Here is a 25,564-nt window from a genome sequence, read left to right as displayed (position 1 = left end):
CAGAAATGTCTTTTAAGTTAAGAAAAAATATAACGTATTAAAAAAAGAAAACACCTCTGCAGTGGCTCACCAGCGGTTGAGAGACTGTCCCGCTCTCCTCTGGACTGCTGACTTCTGGCACCGGGCTGGGCAGAGATGCCTCAGAGCCTCCTGCGTTGTTGTTGTTGTCGTCCTCCGGTTCCTCCTCCTCACCTGGATCCGCAGCTCCTTCTGGTGCCTTGGGTTCGTTGTCATTGGCGTCGTTGGTAGAGGAAGCCTCAGAGCCTGGTTCCTCCCCTCCTGGTGGTGGCGGTAGCTGCGTCTCAGGGAGGAGGTTGCCGTTGTTTGTGTCAGCCAGCGAATCGCCTCCCAGGTATCCGGGTGGAATAGCCGGCTGATAAAACGGCGTTCCATTACCAGCGCCATTATTCCCACCTGATCCACCCCCACCATTTCCTTCTATGCCTCCAGCCAATGTGTTAAACCTCTGGTAAAGAAGTTTCTGGATGTTGGGTCCGCTGGGGCCCTCGGGTTCTGTGATAGAGCTCCGCTTTTTCAGTGGTCTTGGAGCGTTGGCTAGCTTTTTACGGAGCACTTCCAGGTCTGCGTCGCTCTGGTAACGGAGTGGGGAATGAACCATAGGCGTAAGCTTCGTGGGACTGAGTGGCCGTGGAATATTCTCCACACTGGGAGGAGGTGCCGATGGTTGGAAGCTCTCCGGATCATCAAGTTCTCCGTCCACAGAGTCGTCACTGCCGGCTAGGCCTTGGAGCGCCGGGAATGCTCCACCTGCCTGAACGTAAGGCAGGGGGGATGCTGGTGTCGAGCTGGAGGAGAGAACAGGCTTCCCATAGACTAGATGTAAAAAGAGAAGGTGGAATAAAAGCAAACAGGGATTCCAATCAGCTTTTTTTTATATATTACACTGCAAAAGCACAAAAAAGTACTAGTTTTATCAACATTAAGGAGTAATTGTCTTACAACAAGCTCCTATTTCTTGCTGAAAAGTTACTTGTAATTTACTTGTGTATTATTTCAAGTGCACCAAGATATTTGCACTAGAAACTAGACTGGAAATACTTGGTTAGATTTTGAGTTTTTGTACAAAGGTTCTAAAGTCTTACCTGCTTTAACAGCAGGCTTCGGCGGTTGGCTCTTTGGAGCAGCATGCTGCAGATACATGTGATAAATGGAGCTCGAGTTCACGGTAGGTGGGCCCTTGCGGGGCGACTGAGGCCGCGTTCCTCTGTCCGGGATGAAGGGGCGCACTGCCACGGCGGGTGGATGATCCAGACGCTCGCTCAGCGCGGGAGGGAAGAGCGGAACGTTGGGCTGGAAGGTGGGACTCGGCGGCACAGAGATCCGCTGCTGGATCTGCTGAGAGGAGGAGCCGGTGGAGGACGGCACACGGGGCCACGCGGGCGCCGGGGGGGTTGGAAGGGGCCGCGGGGGCGGTGCATCTTTGCGGCGCTCCAAGGAGCTGGCTGTATTTGCGGAGGTGAGGTGGGATCCGTATGGCGGCGGCTGCGGCTTGGTTATGGCAGGGGAGGACACAGCAAGTTTTGGATCTAGCACCTGAGGAAAAGCAGCAAACAGACAAGAATGTTTTTCATGAAGGATCAAATGTCAGTTGCCCTGCGACAGACTGGCAACCTGTCCAGAGTGTACCCCGCCTCTCGCCCGGGACGCAGCTGGAGATAGGCACCAGCAACCCTCCCGACCCCTTTAGGGAAGAAGGGTGTTCAGATAATGGATGGATGGATGGATGGATCAAATGTCAAGGTTCTGTAGAATAAGATACCATTTGCAGTGGGTTTATTTAACACATATATTCAGTTTTTAAAAATAAATCAGCTTGACAAGTTATTTGATTGGAAGCATCCTGTATCATAGTTGCAGTTTCTGAATGACAATATTGATAAAGCAAACACTTTACTGGCTATTATCTTTATAAATAAAGTAAATATTATTAGCATGCAGAGTTTGAATTTATTGTGTTTGAAATAGAACATTCTTTCTTAGGATATTGCAGGCAATGAAATCGTGATTTGATCCATTCTAAACTGTAATATGTAACAAAATTTTGTTTGGATGGGAGAAAAACTAAACATTTAAAACAAAATGAAGCTTGAAAATTAAAAGGCAAAACAGAACTTCTTGTGTAGCTGATTTGGTTGACAATAATTTAGCAAAAATAAAACTTAAAACACAAACTTCTTTGATTATGTTTAAAAATAATTAGTCATACAACTATACAACAGTATAGTTGTATGACTCAGGTACGATTTGCTTGATTTCTTTTAAATATTTAGATCTGATATTGTGAATTTTTCTACAGTTTAAAGTCTGATTTGACAATTTTATCCCAATAGGCTGATGGTAAATTTGTTCAGAAATGAATGATGAGATATTATGGTCCTCACAGGTTTAAAAAGCACAATTGAATTGGCTGTCGTTAATCAAGATTCAGAAGATTAATTAGAGAAGATTAAACGAGACAGCTTACCTTTTCTGCATTTGGGGTGACGGGGGAGCCTGAGGTGGGGCTCTTGCCCTGACTGTCGGCCCCTGAGTCTCGTCTCTCAGGAGGTTTCAAAGTTGTGCTGGACTTGCCTATGGTGGGCCAACCAGTGTCATTAGCTATGACAAAACCAGGACACAGTAAGTATGTTACATAATATTAATAAAAATACTTCTCACCACTAACCATAGTGACAAATGCCACTAAGCAAAGCGACCACTAATCTGACTTTAATGATTTGTGTGAAATGTTTGGTCAGGGCTGTCAGGAATGTCAGTGAGGGAATGTAAACATGTTACCAATTCAGATGAAGGAGTCAGGATTTTTACATGTTGATCCTATTAACCAGAAATCATGAAGTGGCAGATAAGGTAAAACTATTTTCATGGTCGTCAAGGTTTTTAATCTGTATGTTCCAGAAATCAGAACCACTTGGTGGGGTGTTGGCTTTTGATTCAGCAGTCCGATGACGGGATATTTTCCCTGGTTTTGAGCTCTGAGCCAACATGAATCGGATCCATTAAAAACATTCTCAAATCCAGAATGGATTATTATCCACTAAAAACAGGTTCCTTAATTTATTTCATCTTTGAAAACGCTAAGATGTTTTCTCAGTGTCTTTCTTTGTTTGGAATCTAAACCATAAGTCGAGTTTAAAACCCTGATCTGAAAAGCTTAGTGACAAAGACAAATGTGAAACAGCTCTTTTATATTTAAATGAGTCGATTAACTTAAATCAATTACTTGACAAGAAAGTGTGTGAAATTAAAATAAATGAATAAAGAAATACACAAAATATTTTAAGAATGTTTTGTCTTCTTAGATCATGGAAAAAGGAATTAAGTCTTCTTTTTGAATTTTCCCTTTTCAAAAGCATCCAAAATTAACATAAACTGATCAAATTAGATTTCATGTTTTTAAGATGGAGGGAACCCTATGTTTGCTTCTGATATTGAGAGGTATACACCGATCCAGTGATAATATATCTGAACCTAAATCATTTCTGGGAAAGTCCTTCAACTTAATATTTCAGATGTCTAGATGGCCTAGAATCCATCTGAATAGATATTGATCAAAAACAGGGCTAAAACAGATATTCTAGAAAGGAAGACTGATCAATAGGACAAAAAAATCCTGAGGCCCAACTTTGCAGCAATGACAATGGATTTGCATGCATTAGTAGAATAGAATAGAATGTAGTTGCTGCACTTGAAGTAAGTCGTGCATTCAGGCTGAAATAGTAAATATTTTCATTAGATTTGAGGGGGAAAAAAAATCTCTTTTACAAAGGTGTGTCTTTTAGACAGCAAGGAAAAGGCAAATGGAAAAACAGAAAAAGAAAAACAGAGCAGCAGAAGTAGATGAAGACGACAAAGTCGGGAAACCATAATCCTGAAGATCAATGACGTGTCTAAGAGATTTCATCAGACGTTACCGGATTTCTAATAGGTCTTAGATCAAGTGGAGGCTAACTTTACCAACAATATAGCTAACAAAGCCGAGGCAGTATGAGCCATATCATGCTGTTGCAACCTTCAATAAATTGAATGGGAAGCAATAATTTTCACTTTATTAAGCAAAACTTTAAATGGTCAAATTGAAACATCCTTTTTTTCCTTAATAAAGTGATAAAGGCATTTTTGATACTTGAATCACAATTCCTAATGATAAAGAAAACTTACAGATTCAAGTCAACATCTTGTGCATGCAAAGTGTTTGACAACGGCAAATGCTTCCTAGTGTTTTAGATGTCACAATATTTGCATGAAGGTTAGTGCTACAACAGGCCATCAAGGAATGTTATGAAACTGAGGTAAATAAAGATCATTGGCTGATCTGTACATGAAAACAAACGAGGCACTCAACTCGTCAAACCTTCTCAAAACTGTAAACAACAGGCACGGGATCAGCAGTGCTTTGATCATAGTCTCTCTAATAACTACAAACATTTATTTTTAAATTATTTTAACGTGAAGTTTAACTGTTAATAATGTAGCAAATAACTAAAATGTACAGAGCTGTACAAAAGTATTAATACCCCTTAAAGTTCTTAATTTTGTCCCATTACAACAAACTACAGTGTATATGTCAATTTAAGAAAAGACCAACACACAGCAGTGCGTAAATGTGACATTCAAGAAAAGGACAGACTTTTACCAATTAAAATCTGAGGGAAAATAAAAAACAAAACAAGACTGTGTGGATCAATACTTTGCCAAAAAAATAATAATTTGTCATTACAGCTGTTAGCCTGCAATATTGTAACAAAAAATATGCTTCAATTATAGCTCTGGTTATATGTTAAGTTGAGCTTCTGCTCCAGTCTAAAGTATTTTGCAGACTATAAAATGTCTGCCTTGTAGTTTTGCCCTAGCTTTATATTCTCCCACCTGGGCGGTGGCTCTCTGCAGCTCCTCCAGAGTTACCATTAAGCTCTTGGCTGCTTCGCTGATTATTGTTCTTCTTCACAGTTATGCGCTGCTTTTTGTTGGTCTATCACACAAACTTCTTACAAACTTTATTAAAGTTTGTGGTTGTATTGAGTTAATATTGTAATAATGTAAAGGGGCATAAATACTGAACTCAAGCATTGTACTGTTTTGCTGGTCAGCAAATATTGGAACAACTCATCATACCGCAATAACTTTAATATAAAACCACAAATTAGTTTCTGAGGAGGATTTCAAGGATTCCAAATAACTCTTTTTTTTTCTAATCAGGAGTAAAATACAGAATGCATACTGAGGATCCTGTGCTACAATCAAGAGAAAAGGTTCAGTTGTTGCCCCTCCTTTGCATATGCAGCTCTGAGCACTCACGGGACGTGCCGTCAGAGCCACTGGAGGCTCCGGGGCCCGGGTGTGACTCTGGAAAGGACAGGGGTACCGGGTCCACAACGATGTCTAAATCAGACACTTTCCAAGGACCGGGAGGCTTTCGCACACCGTCTGCCCAAAAGGCCAACCCCCAATCGAAACAGAGACATTACATGGACATGACAGAATCGACACGAGGAGAGACCAGGACAGACAAAGAGAGTTCACACGACACAGGAAGAGAGTGAAGGTTAGAGAGGAGGGAAACAGAAGTTACAGAGGTCAAGTCAAAGCTGCTATCTAACAGTTCAGATTGGGAAGAAACGGCTTCAGTTCATGCAGGAAGTGTTCAATGTGAAGAAGTAAAAGAGCTGGTTTGTCCAAAGTGCATGCTGAATTCCTGATATCTTAACAGTAAATTTATTTTTAAGTCACTGTTTTAGCAAGAAATTTTGCTTCTGATACCAGGTGAAATAAAATCTTGTACAGTTTTTTTTTTTTTTCCCCTGGAAATATTGTTATTTCTGATTCAATGAAGTTCAGCCCACCTGATTTAGGACGACTCTGGTTGGCTTGGTTATTCACACCTAGTGTTTGAGGCTTCAGAGGGTCAGGCGGTAAGGTGTAGCCCCCATCCTGTCGGCTTGGTACTGGAACCTGGATGTAGGGCCCAACAGCAGCAACCCGACCCAGAGTACCAGGGGCCGGTTGGGGGGAGGGAGGCCCATTGGCTCTATTGAGCTGTAAGTTAGAGCGTCAGACACATTTCAGACATTATGATGGAGAGCTATGGATACTTTCAGAGCACTTGAGGAAACCTGCAGAAATGATGTTTCATTTTATATTTGACTGGAGAGATTTTTAACTCCCAGGCATCAGTTTAATTGACCAACTTTTAAAACTTGAGAAAATATCCACCTTAAAAAATGCATTCAAAATATACTGTTTAGTATTTTTTCTGCATAAATCTTAAAAACATCGGCCCTTCTCAAAACTACCAAACATTCAAGAAATTTGAGAATTTTAATTTTTGACTTAAAATGTCAGTCTGACTGCTTGATGTCATTTTTTATTAATATGACTTAATTTTCCAATCATATGTTTGGAGACAGTTCTTTAAAATGTTTACATCTTTTGAGAGAGAGAGAGTTTTTTTTCTGTTTTTATATTTTTGTAGTCTAGAGTAATGTGCTGCACTGTAAGTGTCTTTGCAGAGCTGGGAGGGTTTAAAAGATTCTTGTAAAGGAGAAAAAGAAAAGACGGCAGCAGAAACGGGAAAAAATATCCATGATGATGCCTGAAGGATAAAAAGACAAAAACTCAAGAGATGGAATGAGTGTTCCTAGTCTTACAGGGAGATTTTCTTTTTGACGTGCCTCAGCTTTTTTCTTGTAGAGGCGTTCCCGCAGCTCGCTGATCCGCTTGTCCATGAGCGTCACTTCCATGTTGCGCTTGTTCAGAAGCTCCTTCTGCTGCTGCAGCTTGCTGTTCTGCTCCTGGTTCAGCTTGTTCCGAATCTGAGGAGCATAAACGCCTTCATCACTGCAGCCTGAAGCAAAGTAAACATCTTGTAAGCGGTGAGAACATGCAGAGCATTACCTGAAGTTCTTGGTAAAGCTTTCTGAGCTCCAAAGCCGCTGCGCCGGTCACTTGGCCACCCAGGCCGGTCTGTATGCCGTTGAGCTTTCCTCTTCGCAGGTCCTCCAGCTGCAGGCTGAGCTGCTCCACCCTCAGCACGGCCGCCTGCAACTCAGACTGCTTCTCTTGAAACAAACTGGTGACTTGTTCGATCTCTGCCGCTGGATGTCAAAACAAAAACCCAACAAAATCAAACATAAATACTATCTATGTATATGCTAATAGTCATCAGCTAGGGGAAAAAAATGCTTTCTGGAAAGCATACAAATAAATATTTCCATAGTTCATCTTTTTTCAAAATCATTGCAATTACTGATTTATGTAGTATTACTACCAGGATACTGGCTTAAAAACTTGGAAGAAAAAGTCAGAGTACATTTGGTAATTTTACATACACAAGTTGCCGTTGATGACCTTGCTGTAGTCCACCTGGCCTCTCATGGCTCTGATCTTTTTGAGCTTCGCCTCCTGGCTCTCCACGCGCTCCTTGAGCCTCTGCAGCTTCTCGCTCTCAGACACGGTTTGCTGCTGCCGCCTTTCCTGCTGCTTCAGGTAACGCAAACGTTGCTCCTGAAAAATAAATAATTGGATTTAGTATTTTTTTATCTGTAATATTAAAAACGACACACAGAGATAATTATTTTACCAGGAAGTATGATGTGGAGGCTTTCTTTTTTTAAACTATCTAATATCAGAAGGACATAACATTGACCTCTGCTCCAACAAAACAAATTACTCTTGCAGGCAAATAAAACCCTCAAGATACAATCTAACACAGAAAGAGGAAGACACACTTTTAAAGGCTAAACAGGTCTAGAATGTGTATTAAACTAGATGCTTCATTGTGTCAGGAGGGCTGAAGAAAGGGTCAGATGACTTCATTTCTACCCAAGTGAGAATTGCTCCAGTTAGGGTCCTAAAATAAGAACCGACAAGCCCGAGTTTCCAAATGACTGCAGGGCTTCGAGTGGGGCCTACTTTTCACACTTCACAACAAAAGGCAATACACTGTTATGTTATCTGGGGGTCTACGGTGGCCTTTATCCTGCATGACTGATCAGCAAAACCACAAACACGCAAGTCAGCGTAAGATTGTGTCTAGTTCTGTTTCTCCAATTACAGAGACTGAGCAGAACGTCTCGGTGACTCAAACACAACAGATGGAGCAAAATATAGGCCTGTCACAATAACTAATTTTGCTGGACAATAAATTGTCCCAGCAGTTGTTGCGATAAAAGATAATACTGTTGTTTCGAGACCATGTTTAAGTAATATAACGATAATGGCAAAAATAATAATGCAAGAACACAATCTCAAAGATCAATAAAGTTTAAATTCTAATGAACATTTAACACTGGAACTGGAAAATGTTTTAAATATCCAAAATAAATAAAACAACAAATAAAATTAATTTTTAAGTCTTTGTAAACAAAATTGTCCCTAAAAAAAAAAAAAGGGATAGTTGAGACCAAAACACCAAAACACTGAAGACTTTTATCATCCAGCTGGTAGAAAGAGAATGTGAATGGCAGTTATTGAGTTTGTTTTAATTTATTTAATTTATTACAATTGACTATTGTGACAGGCCTACTAACATCAACAGTCATAAAAAGGCTTCCATGGGTTAACATAACATTTACTCCTGAAATGCCTTAATGAATTTTATGTTTCTACATGCACTTAAAGTCTCTTTGTCAAAAGTCACGGTACAGTCCATCTAACTGGTTATGTAACAGCTTGGCCCCCATTTAAGGTCACAGGAGAATCTTTACATGACACAAACACATAAGCAGTTCACTGGACTTCTGTGTCCTGAAGTTAACTGCACTGAATGAAAGAGAGTAGCTGTCACCTGGCTTTCCAACAATCAGAGAGATCCATCAGCTAAGCATTACAGATCAACTCAAAGAATGAATAATCTGCATCATATTGGAATATTTGGATAATCCTCAAATTGATTGAAAACATAAAAGAAGCTTGGTGGCTCAGTTTGTGAACCATGCGCTAAGAACACAGACCTGGGTTCAATTCCTGGTCTCGGGCCATTTGCTGCACTGCTTAATGAGTGATTGATGAGGTCCAAGTCTTTTAGCATTGAAGGCCTCCTTGCCATGACCCTCATTTTTAGCTCTTTATTCAGATTTTCTGTAAGATCCAAGTCAGGACTCTGAACCAGGACATTCCAAAATAGCAGTATTTCTTCCAGTCAGAAGAAACATATTGGTCAAATTAAAAGATGACTTTAAACCTAAATATAACAGAGTGTCAATGATTTGGGGTATTTTATATATATATATATATATGTATGTATTTTCAACAGTACTTTAAGCTATATTCAATACAACAACTAAAAATTATACAAATCCTCAAGTATTGTGACAACGCTTCTTTACTTGCAAGTTTCCTATTGCAAGTATTTTATATTTAATACTGAAGTATTAAATATAAAAAATTTGACTGAGAAACTCACGCTTAGTCACCAGATCATGCTTTTCCCTGAAACAACTGTCTTTATCTACCCATTAGGTCAAATGCAAATCTAAAAAAAGACAAAAAAACACCATAGAAAAATTTCTTGTGCTTTCATTAAGTAATTGCGGTTTTTAAGAGATACTGCAGCTGTTGAGCCCAAACGATGGAAAAAGCACCAAATACACAAACATGGATGAGCAATCTGAGTCCTCCCCATACTGAGGTAAAGATAAAGTATTACGAATCATTAACAGTCATCATTTCTTTAAAACATTCTGTCAAGAAAATTTACACTGATAAGTTGTCTTTTCCTGGTATAGGTGTTTTCACATGGAATTAGGCTTTTTTGAGGTTTAAGTGGAAAAACAGAAAGTATACCTGTAATATTTTTGCTCAAACAGCGTATAGTTCTGGTTTGCAAAACTAAATTCTACCCTTTTTCTTTCTTTATAAAATAAGTAAGACGGTTTCAACTAGATGTACATTTTATTTTTTATCCCTTTTTTTTTTCTCTTCAAAAGTTATACATTTATACTCTTTATGCTGAGAGTTCCAGAAAACCAAAATTAAATCCCTTGTTTGTGCACAGTTTGGGCCAATAAAGTTGATTCTGATTCGTTTTGACATTATGTGGGTGTTAATGTAATATTAGACAAATTCAATTTAGAAGAGACATGAAATGCAAACAGTGTGACTTTATCTTTCCAGCCCAAAATAGATACAGTAAACACAAACATGTTCTGAAAAATAGATTGAAAAAAAAACAGTTTTACCTTTGCAACAAGCATCTGCTGCTGAGCCTCGATCTGTTGCTGCTGCCGGGTGGCCATCTCCTGCAGCTCTGACAGCGTGAGCTCCACACGCTGATTCCCCACCTACAAAACACACACACACACACACACACACACACACACACACACTGGTCAAGACACTAAAATCTAAACACAGTGATCCCAATGTTGACACACACGGAGATGTTACAAAAAGTGCTGATATACACACAGCACAGAGGGCGGTTAAATATTTCCAGTCAGGTTAAAAGAACTGATGGGACTAATTGTGCAGAACCATCCTGCTTTCTTATAAACACAACTGTCTGCTGAGTAAATATAAATAAATAAAGCAAAAATAGGCTTAAATTTTAGAGCTTAAATTTCCATTACGCAGAGCTGCCGGATTCAGGAAAGTTCATGACCGGAGATTTTGCTTCTTCCCAGGAGCTTTGATGAGTAGGATGCTTTACTTTAGCGGACACCCGGCTTTTCGTCCAGCCACAACATCAAGGTTTAACAGCTCGGAGCAAAAAGCTGGAAGAGCTGAAAGCTGCCACTGAGACATAGTGTGACGTGGCGGTGTGTCCTAAAGCCACCACTCAGGTGAATGTCCCATAAGTCTGCACATCAACGACAAACGTAAAAAAAAAATAAATTAAAAAAAAAAAAAAATCCCCAAGTGCAGAATAATACATGTGGCATCCAAGTTACATAAGCAAAGCATATTATATAAAATAATTTTTAGAAAGTGCCAGAGTAAAATACAAACTGACAAGTTACACAAAATATTCTGTTTGTATAAATATTAAAGAGATATCCGACTCAATTTGGCACAACAGAGAGTCTCTCTTCAGAGATTATATGTAATGAAGACTCAGTGAGACGATGAGGCCAATGTGCCATTTAGTGTCAAGAGCTTAATAACAGTTCATATGACAGAGAGGGCATCACAATTACACAGCAGAGCTTCAACCAGTCAAATACACCACACTAAGTCTCCAGGAGACATTTCTTACAGCAAAAGGAAAGTCCTTCACTCTACAGCCGTCCACAGCTCGACCACATCAGATGTTGACCTTCATATTGTTTCCTCAATACTGTCCACAGCTGGGAGTTTGACACATGTACAGATAATGGTTTTTAAATAATAAGAGTGGGGTGAATACCTGCAATGGTATCTTCCCATGTAGAGGTGCGAAGGAAAAATGGCTTTTAATCAGAATTGGACAATTTTGAGTTAGCCAGTTGGTTGGAAACTTAAAAGTAATTGTTTTTTTGTTCAGTAAATGCTACCAGGTCATGATAAACACAACACTGGTCAGTGTAGAAGCTACTGACAGAAAGATACTGTATCCAATTTAAGATATTTTTTGTACTACTGAGGTTTATAAACCTCACTGGGAAACACTCAGACTGAAGTAATGATACCCATGCTAACTGTTACTAAACGTTAATGACAGTTTTGAAATGTCGAATCCAAATGATCTTATCTTCATTTTAAAATAAGATTTCTATGGTGTGACTTTATGTCTCCATATAACAAAACACAGCTCACAGTATGACAGTAGTGAAAAACATACTTTGAACATTGAATTCTAGTTCATAATTAATAATTTGCAGGTTAAAGCTTTAGAAAAGCTGAAAATCAGAAACAAAACTTTACCTGAAAAATGGTTCACTGTTGATATGATGTAGCAGTTACTGTGAATACAGGAGTATAAGTTGTGTTTCAATATCTATTCTGTGAATATACTGAGTGGGCAGACAGATTATTTCAACAGTTTTTTGCTCAAAAGTGATAAACACTGGATGAATAAAAAAAACGCTTTTGAAAATCTAACCACCAAGTTAGATCTAGGTGGATATAGGATAGTTAGAATATCCAATATCTAACTTGGATATTTCAGAATATTGAGAGAAGCCAAAGCTGCAGGGAAAACCTTCCAACCAGCAGGCTGGAATCTACAAACATTTTACTCTGAGGTCAACATCGTAAACACTGCTTATAATCTACTAAATCAGCACCCTGTGACATATTTTATAGGCTGCCAATTGGTAGGATTTTTTATAGTCATTTTAACTACTGGAGAAATTCCTCTCTTCTTTGTTTATGCACCTCAGTTCACAGACCTCCTCCAAATTTAGCGTCTCTTATCTCAGAACAGGCAGCATTTCTGACACAAAGGGATCTGAGGAGAAACTGCATAATAACAGTTCACATGATGCTGAGTTTACAGGACAAACAGGAGTTTACACTGACAAACTTCACAAATGTAAAAAAAATTTAAAACTTCCAAATAAATGAAACCAATAAAGACTGGAGAGTATAAGTCAGTTGCAGTTAATAAAATATTTCAACAATTAACTCAATTACCGTACCTTTTTTTGTGACATTCTATAATTTTTTTATGTTTCTGGTTTTTAATGCAAATTCACAAAATTGTGAAGGAAAAGAAAATTCAATGAGTCATAAATAACATGTAGGGTTTGCAATGTAACTACAACCCACTCCAATAAAACATTTAGGTAACAACATCCATGAACAACTATCTGTAGAAGCTGCTGAAATATTAATAACGGTAGCTTTCACCACCACACCCATCCCAGTCCTCCTCTTTATCCACAAAAACAATACCAAATACCTAAACGCTTTCAAAACAAGGCAGATTTTTGTTATGCCTTCACTTCTGTTTTCCTCCAAACCAAACCTCTGAACATCATCCAAAGATGCAGCTGCCTTTGAGTGAAGGAGCATTCTTAGTGAACTCCAAGCTTTTCTAAACTGCCTTCCTGACATGCTTGAAACTCTCCCAGACTTTGTCTTCAGTTCAGATAGTGTCAGACATCTGAAGGTGGCCTCCTTTTAATGTGGAATACTAGCACAGAAAGAGTTCAGCTTGCTGCTAAAGAGATTAGCAGGAGGATTACTGTGAAAGTATTTGTATTGTAGGAGCTAAAATAGCTAGATGGGAATGGACTTACTTGATTAATGGAGATTAATGCGACTCATCTCATCAGAATAAAACACTGCTTCTTTTCCAGAGTGATTTTCCTTTCTACAGTTCCATTTCTCTGAAATATTGTGCAGGGAAGCAGCAACACTAAACTCAGACATGCCCCAATGTCACTGCATTGTCGCCAGCACAACTCAGCCAGTCTGTCCCAACGTGGCATTTATCAAAGGATTCACATGAATGGCTGTCTAGAAGAGAAAGAAGGAAGGATGCAAAGGAAGCTACACTCAAACTCACTCAAGCAAATCTGCATCAATAACAATTCATCCGAGAAAGAAATTTGAAGCGCATGCAAGCCTTTTGATTATTCTGCCAAAACAAACTCTTGAATAAAACCATGTATTTATACCAGAACCCACAAAATAAACCAATTCAAAACCACCTTATGTCTCAAAAGGTGTTTATTTTACTTTTTATTTGATCTGTCAAGATAGTTAACCATCTGCTAAGCTTCTTTGAGGACAAGATTTGTAAGAGATAAATTGAAATCTATATTTATTCCCTTCATGCAAGTCTGTTGTAAACAGCAGCCTCCCTCAATGGATAGACGTGATCCGCAGAGCAGCAGCCTGTGGAAATGCCGAAGAAAGCCAAAGAAATTGTCCTATTTGTGACAATTATATCATCCAGAAGGCAGTGTGGTAAAGTCCTGTGAATCTGACACATGGGAGAAACTGACATAGATGAGTTCTGACAGTCAAGAGGTTTCTGAGAGACATCCATGGCACTCCTGTTCTTTGACAGAGTTAATTTCATCCACTGGTTTGTGTTATGACAGATGTATGATGTTGGTAGTGCGTCTTAAAGAGAGAGAGACTTTTGAGAAGAGGAATCAAGATAAAATGCTCATTTCTACTTATCTGGGATTCAGCATTTTTACACAAAGTCTTGAAGTTGCAAAGAAATGTATGTGTGCTTATCTCAGTCGTACTAGAACATGACCAGGTTAGGCTTTAGAATATGAGTTATTATGTTCTTTGGAACAATTATATCATCTAGAAGGAAGTGTGGTAAAGTCTTGTGAATCTGACACATGGGAAAAACTGACATAGATGAGCTGTGACTGTCAGGATGCTCCTTTTAATGATTGTAAATACTTCTGTTTTATCAGTAAGCCAAAGTTTATCAGACCTCTTTTTTAAATTATCTATCTATCTATCACACACTTTACAAACACAAATAATGTTGAAAGTCACAACTGACCTAAAAGTGGAAAAGCTTGGTCTATTTAAACGCGAGTCAGGCTCAGTCTATTTAATGTGAATGTAAATATCAGACTATGAAAGCATCCAACTTGCTGTGCAGAATATTACATCAAAGTATTGGTTGGATATGCGATTGTGTACACAATAGTGTATACTGCATTTCAATATACCGGTACTGTGCAGTTCTACTGAAAACACTGGATAACCAAGAGTAATCACTTTTTACTGCAAAGACAATTGTAGATTACAAATTTCTCTAAAATAATGACAAAACAGAAGGAAATGATTTGCCATCTAAATACTTTTCATTCATATTGATAATATTTTCATCCGTCAAAGAAAGAACAGTGAAAATGGTGCAGCTATGAGCTCCTCTGGTATCAAATAAGCTGTCTTTGAAAAAGAAAGAAAGAAAGAAAAAAACAACAAAACTCCAAACCTCTCATCTCACTAGATACACTGGCTTCTTGTCTTAACCCTAAAGGTACAATTAGTTACATTTCCTTGACCGCAACACTTAGGTGCAAAATCTGGGACAGATGGTCGGGCAGAAAGAGGATGTCGTGCCAGAGGGAGCTCTTAATGGGAGTCATTCGCATCTCCAAGTGGATACATCCTGAGAGTCCAAAGGACATGACGGCAGAATCATGAATTCACTATTATTTTTCCTTTTACTCCCAAGATAGAAGGTAGAAATAACTGTCTGCAAAAACATACTTCAGACTGAAGTGTTATCAAAAACACTCTGGAACTGTAGGTATGTTTATGAGCTACATATACTTAACAGTACATAATAATAGGTGACTAAAGAGACAGTAAATTATAAGCTTTATTTCTCACCCCATTCTCATTGTGCTTCTCTCCAGCGTTGCCAGTTCTGCGACCAGTTTGATCCTGAGACTGCTGACTCCCTGCAAAACAAACGGGCAACAGCAATCGTCACTAACCAAGAAAAGAAACGGACAAAAACACAAACAAGTGTGCAGGTAGGTGCAGACAAAACAGCAGCTCTGAAAGATAACAATGAGTGGAACAGACTGACTAACTGAGAAAAGCTCAATGGAAAAAAATGGATATGGGTAAACCTTTATTTGGGAGAAAAAAGGTAAAAAAAAAAAAGATTCAAACTAAGGTGGAAATAACATTCCTGTACTCTTTGAAAACTTCTTCATTTTCTGTTTTTTTTTGTCCTGTCAACTCCATGTTTTTGCCAACTGTTCACAGTATATTTTTAGGACGCACAATATATCTGCATTACTTTAAATCTGGCAACCTACAAAAGTAGAATTAATACACCGAATATATGACAAAGCCATGTTTACCAAATATGAAAAATTATTAAATACACAATTACTTTTTTAAAACTGACTGATCATAAATGAATGAAAATCACAAATTAATTATACTTTTGCAACAGTAGCTCCACCCACTCACTGATGGGTAAGGCTGAATGACAACAGGACAAAATACTAACACAAAATACAATTCAATATTTTTAAACATTATGAACAGTAAATATTTTGCATGCATCATTTAATTATGCATTTCATGAAATGAAATTAATTAAGAACAATTATTGCAATCGGATTAATGTTTGCACAGACAAAAATTTAATAATATACTAATTTGACATGGCTTTGGCTTAATGTGTGTGCACATCTTTAACATACCTAATGAGCTTTAAACTAAAATATTTTGTGGTGATCTTGGACAGATGGGATTTAAATGTAGGATTATTTCTGGTTTATTTGGCAAAGCTTCAAACATGTGCAGCTGAAAAATATATTTGAGAGTGAAAACGGGTCCAACCCACCCCAAGTAAACTCTCATCGTTTAAATGGTTGGAAACTGGCTTAAAGAAAAACACGCCCAAGGACAATCTGGTTGTCAAACATTTTCTAACAAAAGTGGAAAAAAAACAAAACTGTCCCTGTTGGGGCCATTTTGATTTTTATCAGCACTCAGGCTTTGACGTGAAACACCACAAAACAACAAAATCTATAAAGCAGACCCAGAGTGTCACAAACTTATGATGACAGCAGTGTCAGTCATAAAGAGCCAACTTGGAGTCGGGACTTTCCCTACACACACCTTGGTCACTGCTCTCGGTGGGAGAATCTTCATGGCGGAGAAAGAACTTGACTTCTTGTTTTCGTGGCCCCCACTTCTGCAGATGTTCATACATCATGTGTTCAAATGGGATCGCTCTTTCTGCAGAAAAATGATTGAAAGCAGGAAGATGTTAATTAGCTGGGCTTTAATCTGCCTACAAATAACAAAGGTGTAGGAGGAGATTTGTGGATATCTCCAAGAGTTTTAAGTATTTTGGATGTCAACGTGACAGCCCAGTGTTTGCAAAAACAAAAGAGTGGAATAAAACATGCAAAAAAACCTCCAAAAAACAAAAAAAACACCAGAAAGATTTTAGGGGGGGGGAGTGATGGATTATTAAATGTCAACTGAATCTTATTGCATAACTTGGGCTTAATAACACCCTTTGTTTGGATGTAGAAGAAAACAAGGAGCTGTGATCAAAAACTGCTGGCTCCAGTGTGTCAGGATAGTATGACGGCTGAAGAATATCTGGAGGGAGGGAAGTTGTGACAGTCCTATGAACTGTAACCTGAACTTGAAGCCCATTATCTTATGTTGTAATAATATCTTCCTCTTTTTCCATGTTCTGTCTTTTTTACTCAAGTAACTCATGCATAACTCAGCTTAACACCTTCTTTAGATTTGAGTATGCTTCTGGAATATGACAACAAATATTTAATTCCTGTGCATGAAAGAAAAGTGTCAGATTCAGCAATAATGGGCTTCATTAAATTATTTTGATGCACTACTTAAAGTCTGTGTAGATTACGACAGATATCCCATATCCCAGGTGGAACTCACCGTTGCCTCGCCAGACCTCAGCCAGGTGGCAGCCGCTCTCGCCGGGCTCTTTGCAAAACTCGACGACGTCGCGGCACGTGGTCTCGGGTGTGATGGGGACCTCGGCCGCGGTCTGCTCCCCATCGCTGAGGTACACCGTCAATATCATCTGAAAGGCACACGGAAGGGATAAATAACCCGGTGAACAAAATTTAGAAAACATAAACGGATAATGAAGGAAATAAACAAAGAGTCCATCGCTGTCTAAAGGTGTGGTTGAAGGTTGGGGCTTTAAACACTCAGTGACGTACAAAGCCCTCTGTGCTGATGCTGCGTTATGCTGCAGACCATCCGTGACTGATAGGTTGAGCTGCTGATATGCACGTGACTGTGCCTGCCACTTTTCTGTTTACATAGATTAAGGCCCAATACTGTGATGAACATGCAGTTTAGGCTGGTAGTGAAAGCAGAATAATGTCTCTTCCTGGATTTATAAAGATAAGTCACAACAAAAGTTCTTAAAAAAGGGCTTTTGGGGTCATTTAGAAGACAGTGACACCATGTTTATTTATCTTTGCAACCCCAATGTTACAAGTATATCATCGAAAACAGGGAGAAAAAAAAACAGGCATCTAAACTGGTTATCCTACCTTGGTAGGTGAGATGACAATGTATCCATATAGCAAATGATAGTTACATATTTTATTCTTAAGTGATAAAAAAAAAGAAAAAGAAAAAAGAAAAATAATACTTTCTTTTGTAGTGGTGCCCATTACTACTTTAACTATGAATTTATGTTTGTTATGAAAACATCGACTTTTTGTGCAGAAGCTACTCTACTTCACTGCTGTACTTTTAAATTAAAAGCAGTCCCATCTGGTTTCTAAAATTAACAAGATGTTGCCTTTTGTCCTCAAACAACAAATGTTTACTTTAGCTTTAAAGATGTTCCCAAGTTAACAGGTGCTTGGGTCAAGGACTAGAACGATTAATTGTGTTCACTAAAAGAAAGATTATTGCATTTTAGTCTGTCTAATACCGTATAATAGGCTTAAGAGCTCAAATAAAAACTGCTAAATTGTGCCACAAAAATCTGACTGGTTTAAATAGACCGTCTCAATAGATTAATAAAGCCAATAAATCTGAAGAATATGATGATCCCAGTGAGCACATTACCCGCAAAGTGATCTGTGGTAGTTTATGTTTCACTATTGCTTATTTATTGTGTGTGTGCTTCTGTCAGTCTTGACCAGGGTTTTAATCTCAATGAGGCATTCCTGGTAAAATAAAGGTTACATAGGTCCATGATGTCAGACACTCAGGTCACTGACAGACCATCTCTGACCTCCTCCTCAAAAACACATGGACCTCCATAACAGAGGAAAACACTTCCCACTCTGCCTTCATCACTGCAAGCCAAGTCGAGGAAGCTGTCCTTCAGCTCATCGTTAAGAAACAGACTAAATCACAAGTCTGCATCATTTTTCAAAACCAATAAGCAAAGAAGAGAAAACCATAACCAGGTCTGTATAAATGGCTGCAAAAGACCAACAAGGCAGTTTAAGGGTAGGAATTGGCAATACGTAATCAAGGTGCTCTAACATGACAGATATAAACTTTCTCAATCTTTGGGCACATATGCTTGTTTTTCTTGCTGGAGTAGTGAGAACACCCTACATGTTGGCTTAATGTCACTGGTAACATGAAGCAAAAAGGATTGGAGATATACCTTTCAGTTTAATGTGACAAGTCTCACATAAAATAAATCTAGAGCTATGCCTTAAACAAACTCAGTGTTTACATTGAAAATAAAGTAATTCACATTTATATTTGTGAAAAGGGCTCCAGTGTCCGGTTACAGCTATGCAGCTCTGTCATATATAATTTACAGTCCAGTCACTGAGCTACCTTTAAACTGTAACTCCAGGAGATTTTCTGAGACAAATGACTCAGAATTTCAATGATGCAGACATCTGATTCATTGACATTTTCAGCAGCGGGCTAAATTAACCAGCATGATCACTTGTTCTTTGAAGCCTGACTAATGCGACCAGAAGACCAAAGGTTCTGCAACACATGCAAATATTTTAGTTTGGCTATCTTTTACAAGTAGGATAAAAAAATAAAATAAAAAAAAAACCAACATCTATTATGATGCTACTTAACTGTGCTGATGTGAACTATTGCAAATAAGGTAAGGGTGGTGACACCTTACTGGCAAAACTGTTTTCAGATGATGACGCCAATATTGGGAAAAAGAATGAACCTATGCATCTATTAGAAAAAAATTCATCCCCTTCTTGAGGGAGAATTGAGCACATTCCTTCTTGTTTTTATGTTTTAGAATACTTTGCGTAAAGCCAACAATTAATAATGTAATTCTAATTGTCTGCCTCCAAACCAACCTACAATTACTCAGGCTTATCAGGAAAACAAGTTGCAAATTTAAACTTAACTCATCCACTCACAAGAATAAAAAGCATGACAGAAAAAAAAATATTCAAAGATCTGCATAGGTATAACAGCAGCTCAGAAAATGGGAACTCCAGTGATCCTGGTAAAGGACCACTGGAGAAATACCAACCGCCCTCACTAAGTTGCGTCTGCCCATACTCTTGTTTCTCTTCACCGCCCTCCGTTTCCTCTTGATCTTCTTTTTTGGCAGCGGCTGGTGTTCCTTTGCCCAGATAGGGCTCTCCTTGGAGAGGCTAACAAGGCCACGCAGCATTATATTCACAAACCTCCTCATCATGGCGCTGCTGCTGCTTTTGCAGTCGTAGGACTTAATCGTTATGCCATCGCGAGCAGACCTCTAAAGCCGACAGCGGTGCGTGCATCAGAAAAGTGCTGCAGAGGAGACTTGGGAGGAAAAAAAAAAAAAACACGAGCTGGATGTACAGTTCGGGGAGGGAGGGATAGATGGACGGACGGGGGGAGAGTGAGCAAGAGTGTAACTAACAGTAAGAGAAAGGGAATGAAAAAGAGGGAGAGAGGGCAGAGGAGGATAACGAAAAGACTTTCTGACAGAAGATTGTGGCTGGGATGTGGTGCTGGCTACTGTGGCGTCATGGGGGAAAAAAACAAAAAAAGGACGGGATCGGTCTTTTCATGGCTGAAGAAACATTCTAAAACCTGGTTATTAGTCAAAGACCTCGGCAGAATTGTAAATTAAAACTATTTTCCACAACCTCAAGTGAAAGAATGACATAGAATCTTACTGAAAAGCTAAACCTTTAGTTGATCTAAACATGATTCAGATTGATGTTCACTGGGTTCAAAGATAAAAAAAAACAAAACAAAAACCCCCCACACGTATTAAACATGAACAGGATGATCCAGCAAATGATAAAGGCCTCAGGCCAAGTCACCCTATTTTCACCACTATATTCACGTAATGAACATAGTAGTTTCTCTCTGTAACCTTTATAAATCCGTTTACTCGCATTGTAGTTTTGTGTTTTGATGATTTATGGAAATAAACAAAAATTCACAAAACCATAAGTATTACTTAAATTTATGGCATAACACTTTGAGGTTTTTTATATTGAACTCTGTTTTCCCTAATTGCAATTCTAAACCCCTTTTGGGGCTATTAAATGACCAAACATGACAGATAATAACCTCCAGTCAAACCAAAATAAGTCTTAGTTAAACTCATAACCACAGTTGCTTACAGAAGCCTCTCTTAAAATATAAAAAATACTTTTAGTAAATATTAATATGTTCTGCCCAGAATAGAGGAGGAGGCAATAACCTTTATAAACCCAAAGCCAGAGCCTCTGTCTCAACTCTCCTTGTTTCATCAATTGGTAGTCAGGGCAGGTACAAAATGATGCATGGTCAGTACCAAATGTCCCATGGCAGAAAGCTTCTTTAGTCTGGTACAAAATGATCAAGATTGCAAAAAACGCAAGAAAAATGGTGAATGGACAAAACAACCAATCACTCACTCAAATCTTATCCAGCACTTACTCACAATAAAGTGGAACATAAGCAGGAGAATGTTACACTTTCACAAAAGTGCTTCACAAAAACCAGTTTCAAAATAAAACTTTCCTAAAGCAAGATAAAACAGCGACATCAGAACACAAGAACTATACTGTCAAAACCATCTGAGCTTTATCGCAACAATTTACTAAGTATATTTTCCAACTGCTTCAAGATTTTTTTCCCCTCTACTTCAAATAAAAGAGAGAACAAAAAAGAAAAACATCAAATATTCTTTTAGAACTTGAATGATGCCAAAGAAAATGTTCTGCTTTGAATGAAAGGCGTGTATTGCATTGCAGCAAAATACTGAGGCAGAGCAATGAGGTTCGATAGTGTTAACATAGGTTATTATGACGCCAGTGAGGGTAAGAAACTTGTGGCAAGGAAAAATATTCAGGGCTCCGTCAGTGTTGCATGAGGCAGTGGTAAACAGCAGGAGTGGCTGTATGCTGACCAAGCTATAAGGCCGTGGTCGTTTCCAAGTATTAAAGACACACACGTTTAAACTGAATAGATTCGATTTCCATCTTTGGATGACTTGTGACCGTTTCTTTGTGATATCACTGAATCAAAAGGTTTTAAAAAAGCTTCTCTCGTGAGTAAGCATCAATAAACGTGTGCTTTGATGAAAGGGCTTTTTGAATCTGGATGTCACTATTCTCAGTACTTAAACACAAACAATACTAAAAAAAGAGCCTCAGTATGAATGAAAAATTGAAACACATGCAACATAAACCTGAATAAACATTTTCTTTTTTTATTTTGCTTTGACCAAAACAACATGGCAACGGGATCTTTCCACATTGAATAAGCAGATTTAAAGCTTGCTTTAGCTGATTAGGAAATCGTTCCTGAGCATTCGTGCAGGTTTGTTTGTTAATATGCAGCAAGTCTTAATATTTCACATTTAGAACATGAAGCAGATTTGCCAAGGTCTTCAAAAAGAATAAAAGAAAAGCCTCAGCTTACAGATGTCAAAGTCCAACAACGTCTTATCTGCCCTTCATAAGGGACCGCTTCAGAGTGAAGCCTGACTAATGTCCATTAGGACAAAACTTTGAAAGCATAATCAAAAATGTATTTTATTCAAGCAGTAAACTAGAAACAGGCATCTTAAACAACTGAAAGTTGCTAAATAAATCAATACCTGACTCTATCCATCTACTCATATTGGGTTTGATTAAAAGAACAAACAATCACAACCCTCCATATTTGACTATGAATATTTTACATTTTATGACAAGCACTTTTAGGGTGGCGGCTCGCCTGGTGTTGCTTTTAAGCAACTAATTTAAAAAAGTGAGTGTAAAAAAAAAACAATGTTTACTTTTTCCTCTAAATCAAGCTTTGCTCAGTTTCACAGTGTGAGATTAATGCCTCTTGACAATCCACTCAGCTCAAAAGCCCCCCCCCGCCCCCCCAACAACAGAGCGTTAGTTGATGCAGTCGCACAGACCTAGATCTACTGAGGTCTCATTGGCTGGCCGAGTCACACGAGAGAACCGAGTCCCTCTCTGCTGGACAAACTCTTTGACTCCGTCAATATCTGGTTGGTGCCACAGCATGCAACTGTTCACCGAGGCAGTGGCTGCATTTGGACCGGAGGAGGTCACCACTGGAACAAATGTGGAGCGACTTTGTACACCTGAAGCTTTAAAAGGCTCACTGTGTTTGTTTCCTGCAACTCTTAGGTCACAAACCAAATACAAATTACCTCCTTCTATCATGACATTATGGATTCTGCATAATCCATAATGTCATGATAGAAGGAGGTCATTTGTAATTGATGAATTTTCCACAAAATACATCACTGCTTTCTCAGCACTGACAGACAACAACAAAGCCTTAGTACTAGAGTTGCAATTCAGATATTATATTCTACACCATATACAACAATAAAACCAGGTCAACACAGGGTACAGAAAAATATAACAAGTAAAAAACAAACACTCCTTTAGGTACGTCAGTGCCTTTTTTGGTTTAAATAAGTTTTGGTATAAAGTGGAAAGGAGCCAATAGCAATAGAGGTGATAAATGTTTCTTTTATTTGGCAAAATGTATGAAAAAGTGAATGCTGAGTTAAATAATATGAAATATAGTAATAAAAAGTAATCGGATATTGCTAGAGTTTTATCTGAACAAGGTTCTATTAAACAAGCAACATTTTAATTAAAAAAAATTATAAGATGTCTTTAATATACTTTATATTATAATTAGAAAATTGTGCAAAACATACTGTATTTTCTTATGAAACTTCCAATTTGGCATTTATTAAAAGTTAAATTGCAATACCTTTACACCACTACAAAACATGGTATAGTTTATGACCAAAACGCTGAAGCTTTCCGTTTTAATAAACCCATTTTGGATTTGCCATAAAAATTATTTTGGTTTTTATTCCACAGCTGTGTTTTAGGTTTATGTGAAGTGTAAAATGTCTTAATTTGAGAAATTAACAATAAATTGCATTCCATTGTAAAAATATTTTACAGTACGGAACTTGGCCTTTTAGCTGAATTCAAGAATTTAACAATTCTAAGTCAATTAAAAAAAGACTTATTTCAGGTAAATAAAAACAAAGTATTAACGGGTTTGATCAGAGACAGGAATGACCCCAAAATCTAAATGTTTTAAATGCTATCATTTTTGTCATTTAAATAAGCAATTTATTTTAAATGAGTCTTTGGAAAAATTTCACCTACCAAGTGAAAGCACGTGGGATTTCTGTATAATTAAGCACACAAATCAACATTATTAAAAGGCGATCATACTCACCGGCATCATACTGGCAGCTCTGGTAAAACCAAACCAGCGTGCACGGACGAGCGTATCTTCAATAGCACCAATGCAGAGTCAACCGAGACCCACCTTGCGAGAAATGGGCTCGGATAACTCCTAAGTGACAACCAACAAGGCCTCAGTACTCTCTGTGAACCAAAAAAGTAGAAATGCCTTAAATATCCTGAACACAAACATTGTACAGTAGTAGGCGCGTTGAAGCCGAAATAAGTTCCCAGTGTCATGCGGCGCAGTGATTTAAATGGTCCAGGCGTGGCTCTCTATGTGTGGCTACAAACAAGCTGATGGTTAGCGCGGTTGCATTAAACACAACATTTTTAAAAAATATATAGAACATATTAAACTACTACGATGACTCACCAGTGTCAGAGACGACTCATTGTTTTATCAAATAAATCCTTGCTACGTCGTTGTTAAAGGCACGCAGCTAACCAGCTGTCAGCGAGCCAGCTAGCGATAGCAGCTAATCTTGTTTCGGAGAAGCCTAAAGGACGGTACGCCAGCGAGTCTCTCTGTGGCCGCTGGTCCAGTAGCTTGCATAGACGACACGGGCCGTGACCGGAACCCGTCTCAGATCAAAAGAAACAAACCCAAGTCAGTCGAGGTTACGTTACTTCTTTATGAACGCAACCATCGTTAGCGGGCTAGCGATGCTAGCTGTCGAAAATACAGATAGCTGGAATCCAGTTGTTGACGATGGGAGGGGCGGGACTTCACCACAGCAGCGACGCTTTCACGTTAACGTAGAATGTTAAGAATGCAACGTCAGCACCAGCCATGACAGGCAGAAGGAACTATTGATATAAATCCTAATCTCATAATAATAAAGTAGCTTAAAAAAAATTTGTATTTAAATCAAAGAAAGCACTAGCTCTTTTCATCTACATGATGACATTTCGCCTTTATGCCACATTTTGTTTGTAACATAACTCTTACTAAGTTCACTGGGCCACCCACACACATGAATATGCTGTGATTAAAGTCATCCTGTCCTAGCTCTGCTTTGGACCTATTTTTCAGCTGGAAGGTCAACATGGGTCTATTGGTGATTTGCTGCATTGTTTTTGTCCCAATATGTTCCAGTTCTCCTATCTGACAACAACTCATTCTTCCACATTGTTTTGGAAGATATTAGCCAGGCCTGGATGTTTTCTTTGAAGGAAAATGTTTGTCTTTCAACCCTACCTCTCAGTCCAGTATGGAGAATAGAGACCATTATCACATATAGGAAATCCTTGCTAAAGATTCTTGCAATCTCTCTCTCCCCTTTTTATCTTCTCATCAATGATAAACATCCCATTTTTGCAGTCTTCTTCCTCATTTTCCACATTTATTAACTGTCCTGACACACTTACAGTACACAATCAGGTTATTGCAGCATTTGCATATGTATTATTTTTGTTTTGCTCTAACATGTTGGTTTATATTTAGTTTTTTTGTGGGATGTATGTCACAATAAATGTGGAAAAAAATGCTGAAATAT

The 25,564-nt window shown here is 38.4% G+C and overlaps 1 protein-coding gene across 6 annotated transcripts in view; it reads right to left on the bottom strand.

Annotated features, from left to right (window-relative positions):
* Nucleotides 1-24,816, bottom strand: part of ppp1r13bb (protein phosphatase 1, regulatory subunit 13Bb) — a 30,222-nt gene extending 5,406 nt beyond the window's left edge. The window contains exons 1-14 of one of the 6 annotated variants that reach the window (XM_044106368.1): nucleotides 24,442-24,816; nucleotides 24,058-24,209; nucleotides 17,314-17,461; nucleotides 16,510-16,629; nucleotides 15,259-15,329; nucleotides 10,200-10,301; nucleotides 7,350-7,524; nucleotides 6,916-7,115; nucleotides 6,669-6,833; nucleotides 5,865-6,057; nucleotides 5,320-5,448; nucleotides 2,486-2,619; nucleotides 1,104-1,554; nucleotides 71-834 (exon numbers count right to left, since the gene is read on the bottom strand). In XM_044106368.1, the coding sequence (XP_043962303.1) occupies nucleotides 71-834; nucleotides 1,104-1,554; nucleotides 2,486-2,619; nucleotides 5,320-5,448; nucleotides 5,865-6,057; nucleotides 6,669-6,833; nucleotides 6,916-7,115; nucleotides 7,350-7,524; nucleotides 10,200-10,301; nucleotides 15,259-15,329; nucleotides 16,510-16,629; nucleotides 17,314-17,461; nucleotides 24,058-24,066 (2,661 nt within the window). In that variant the 5' untranslated portion in view covers nucleotides 24,067-24,209; nucleotides 24,442-24,816. The remainder of the gene's footprint in view (nucleotides 1-70; nucleotides 835-1,103; nucleotides 1,555-2,485; nucleotides 2,620-5,319; nucleotides 5,449-5,864; nucleotides 6,058-6,668; nucleotides 6,834-6,915; nucleotides 7,116-7,349; nucleotides 7,525-10,199; nucleotides 10,302-15,258; nucleotides 15,330-16,509; nucleotides 16,630-17,313; nucleotides 17,462-24,057; nucleotides 24,210-24,441) is intronic. The other 5 variants (XM_044106370.1, XM_044106369.1, XM_044106371.1 and 2 more) reach the window with 5 other exon arrangements.
* Nucleotides 24,817-25,564: the final 748 nt, after the last annotated feature.

The sequence above is a fragment of the Gambusia affinis genome, linkage group LG22 (genome assembly GCF_019740435.1).
Source record: "Gambusia affinis linkage group LG22, SWU_Gaff_1.0, whole genome shotgun sequence".
NCBI lineage: Eukaryota > Metazoa > Chordata > Actinopteri > Cyprinodontiformes > Poeciliidae > Gambusia > Gambusia affinis.
This window is presented reverse-complemented; position numbering and strand designations above follow the sequence as displayed.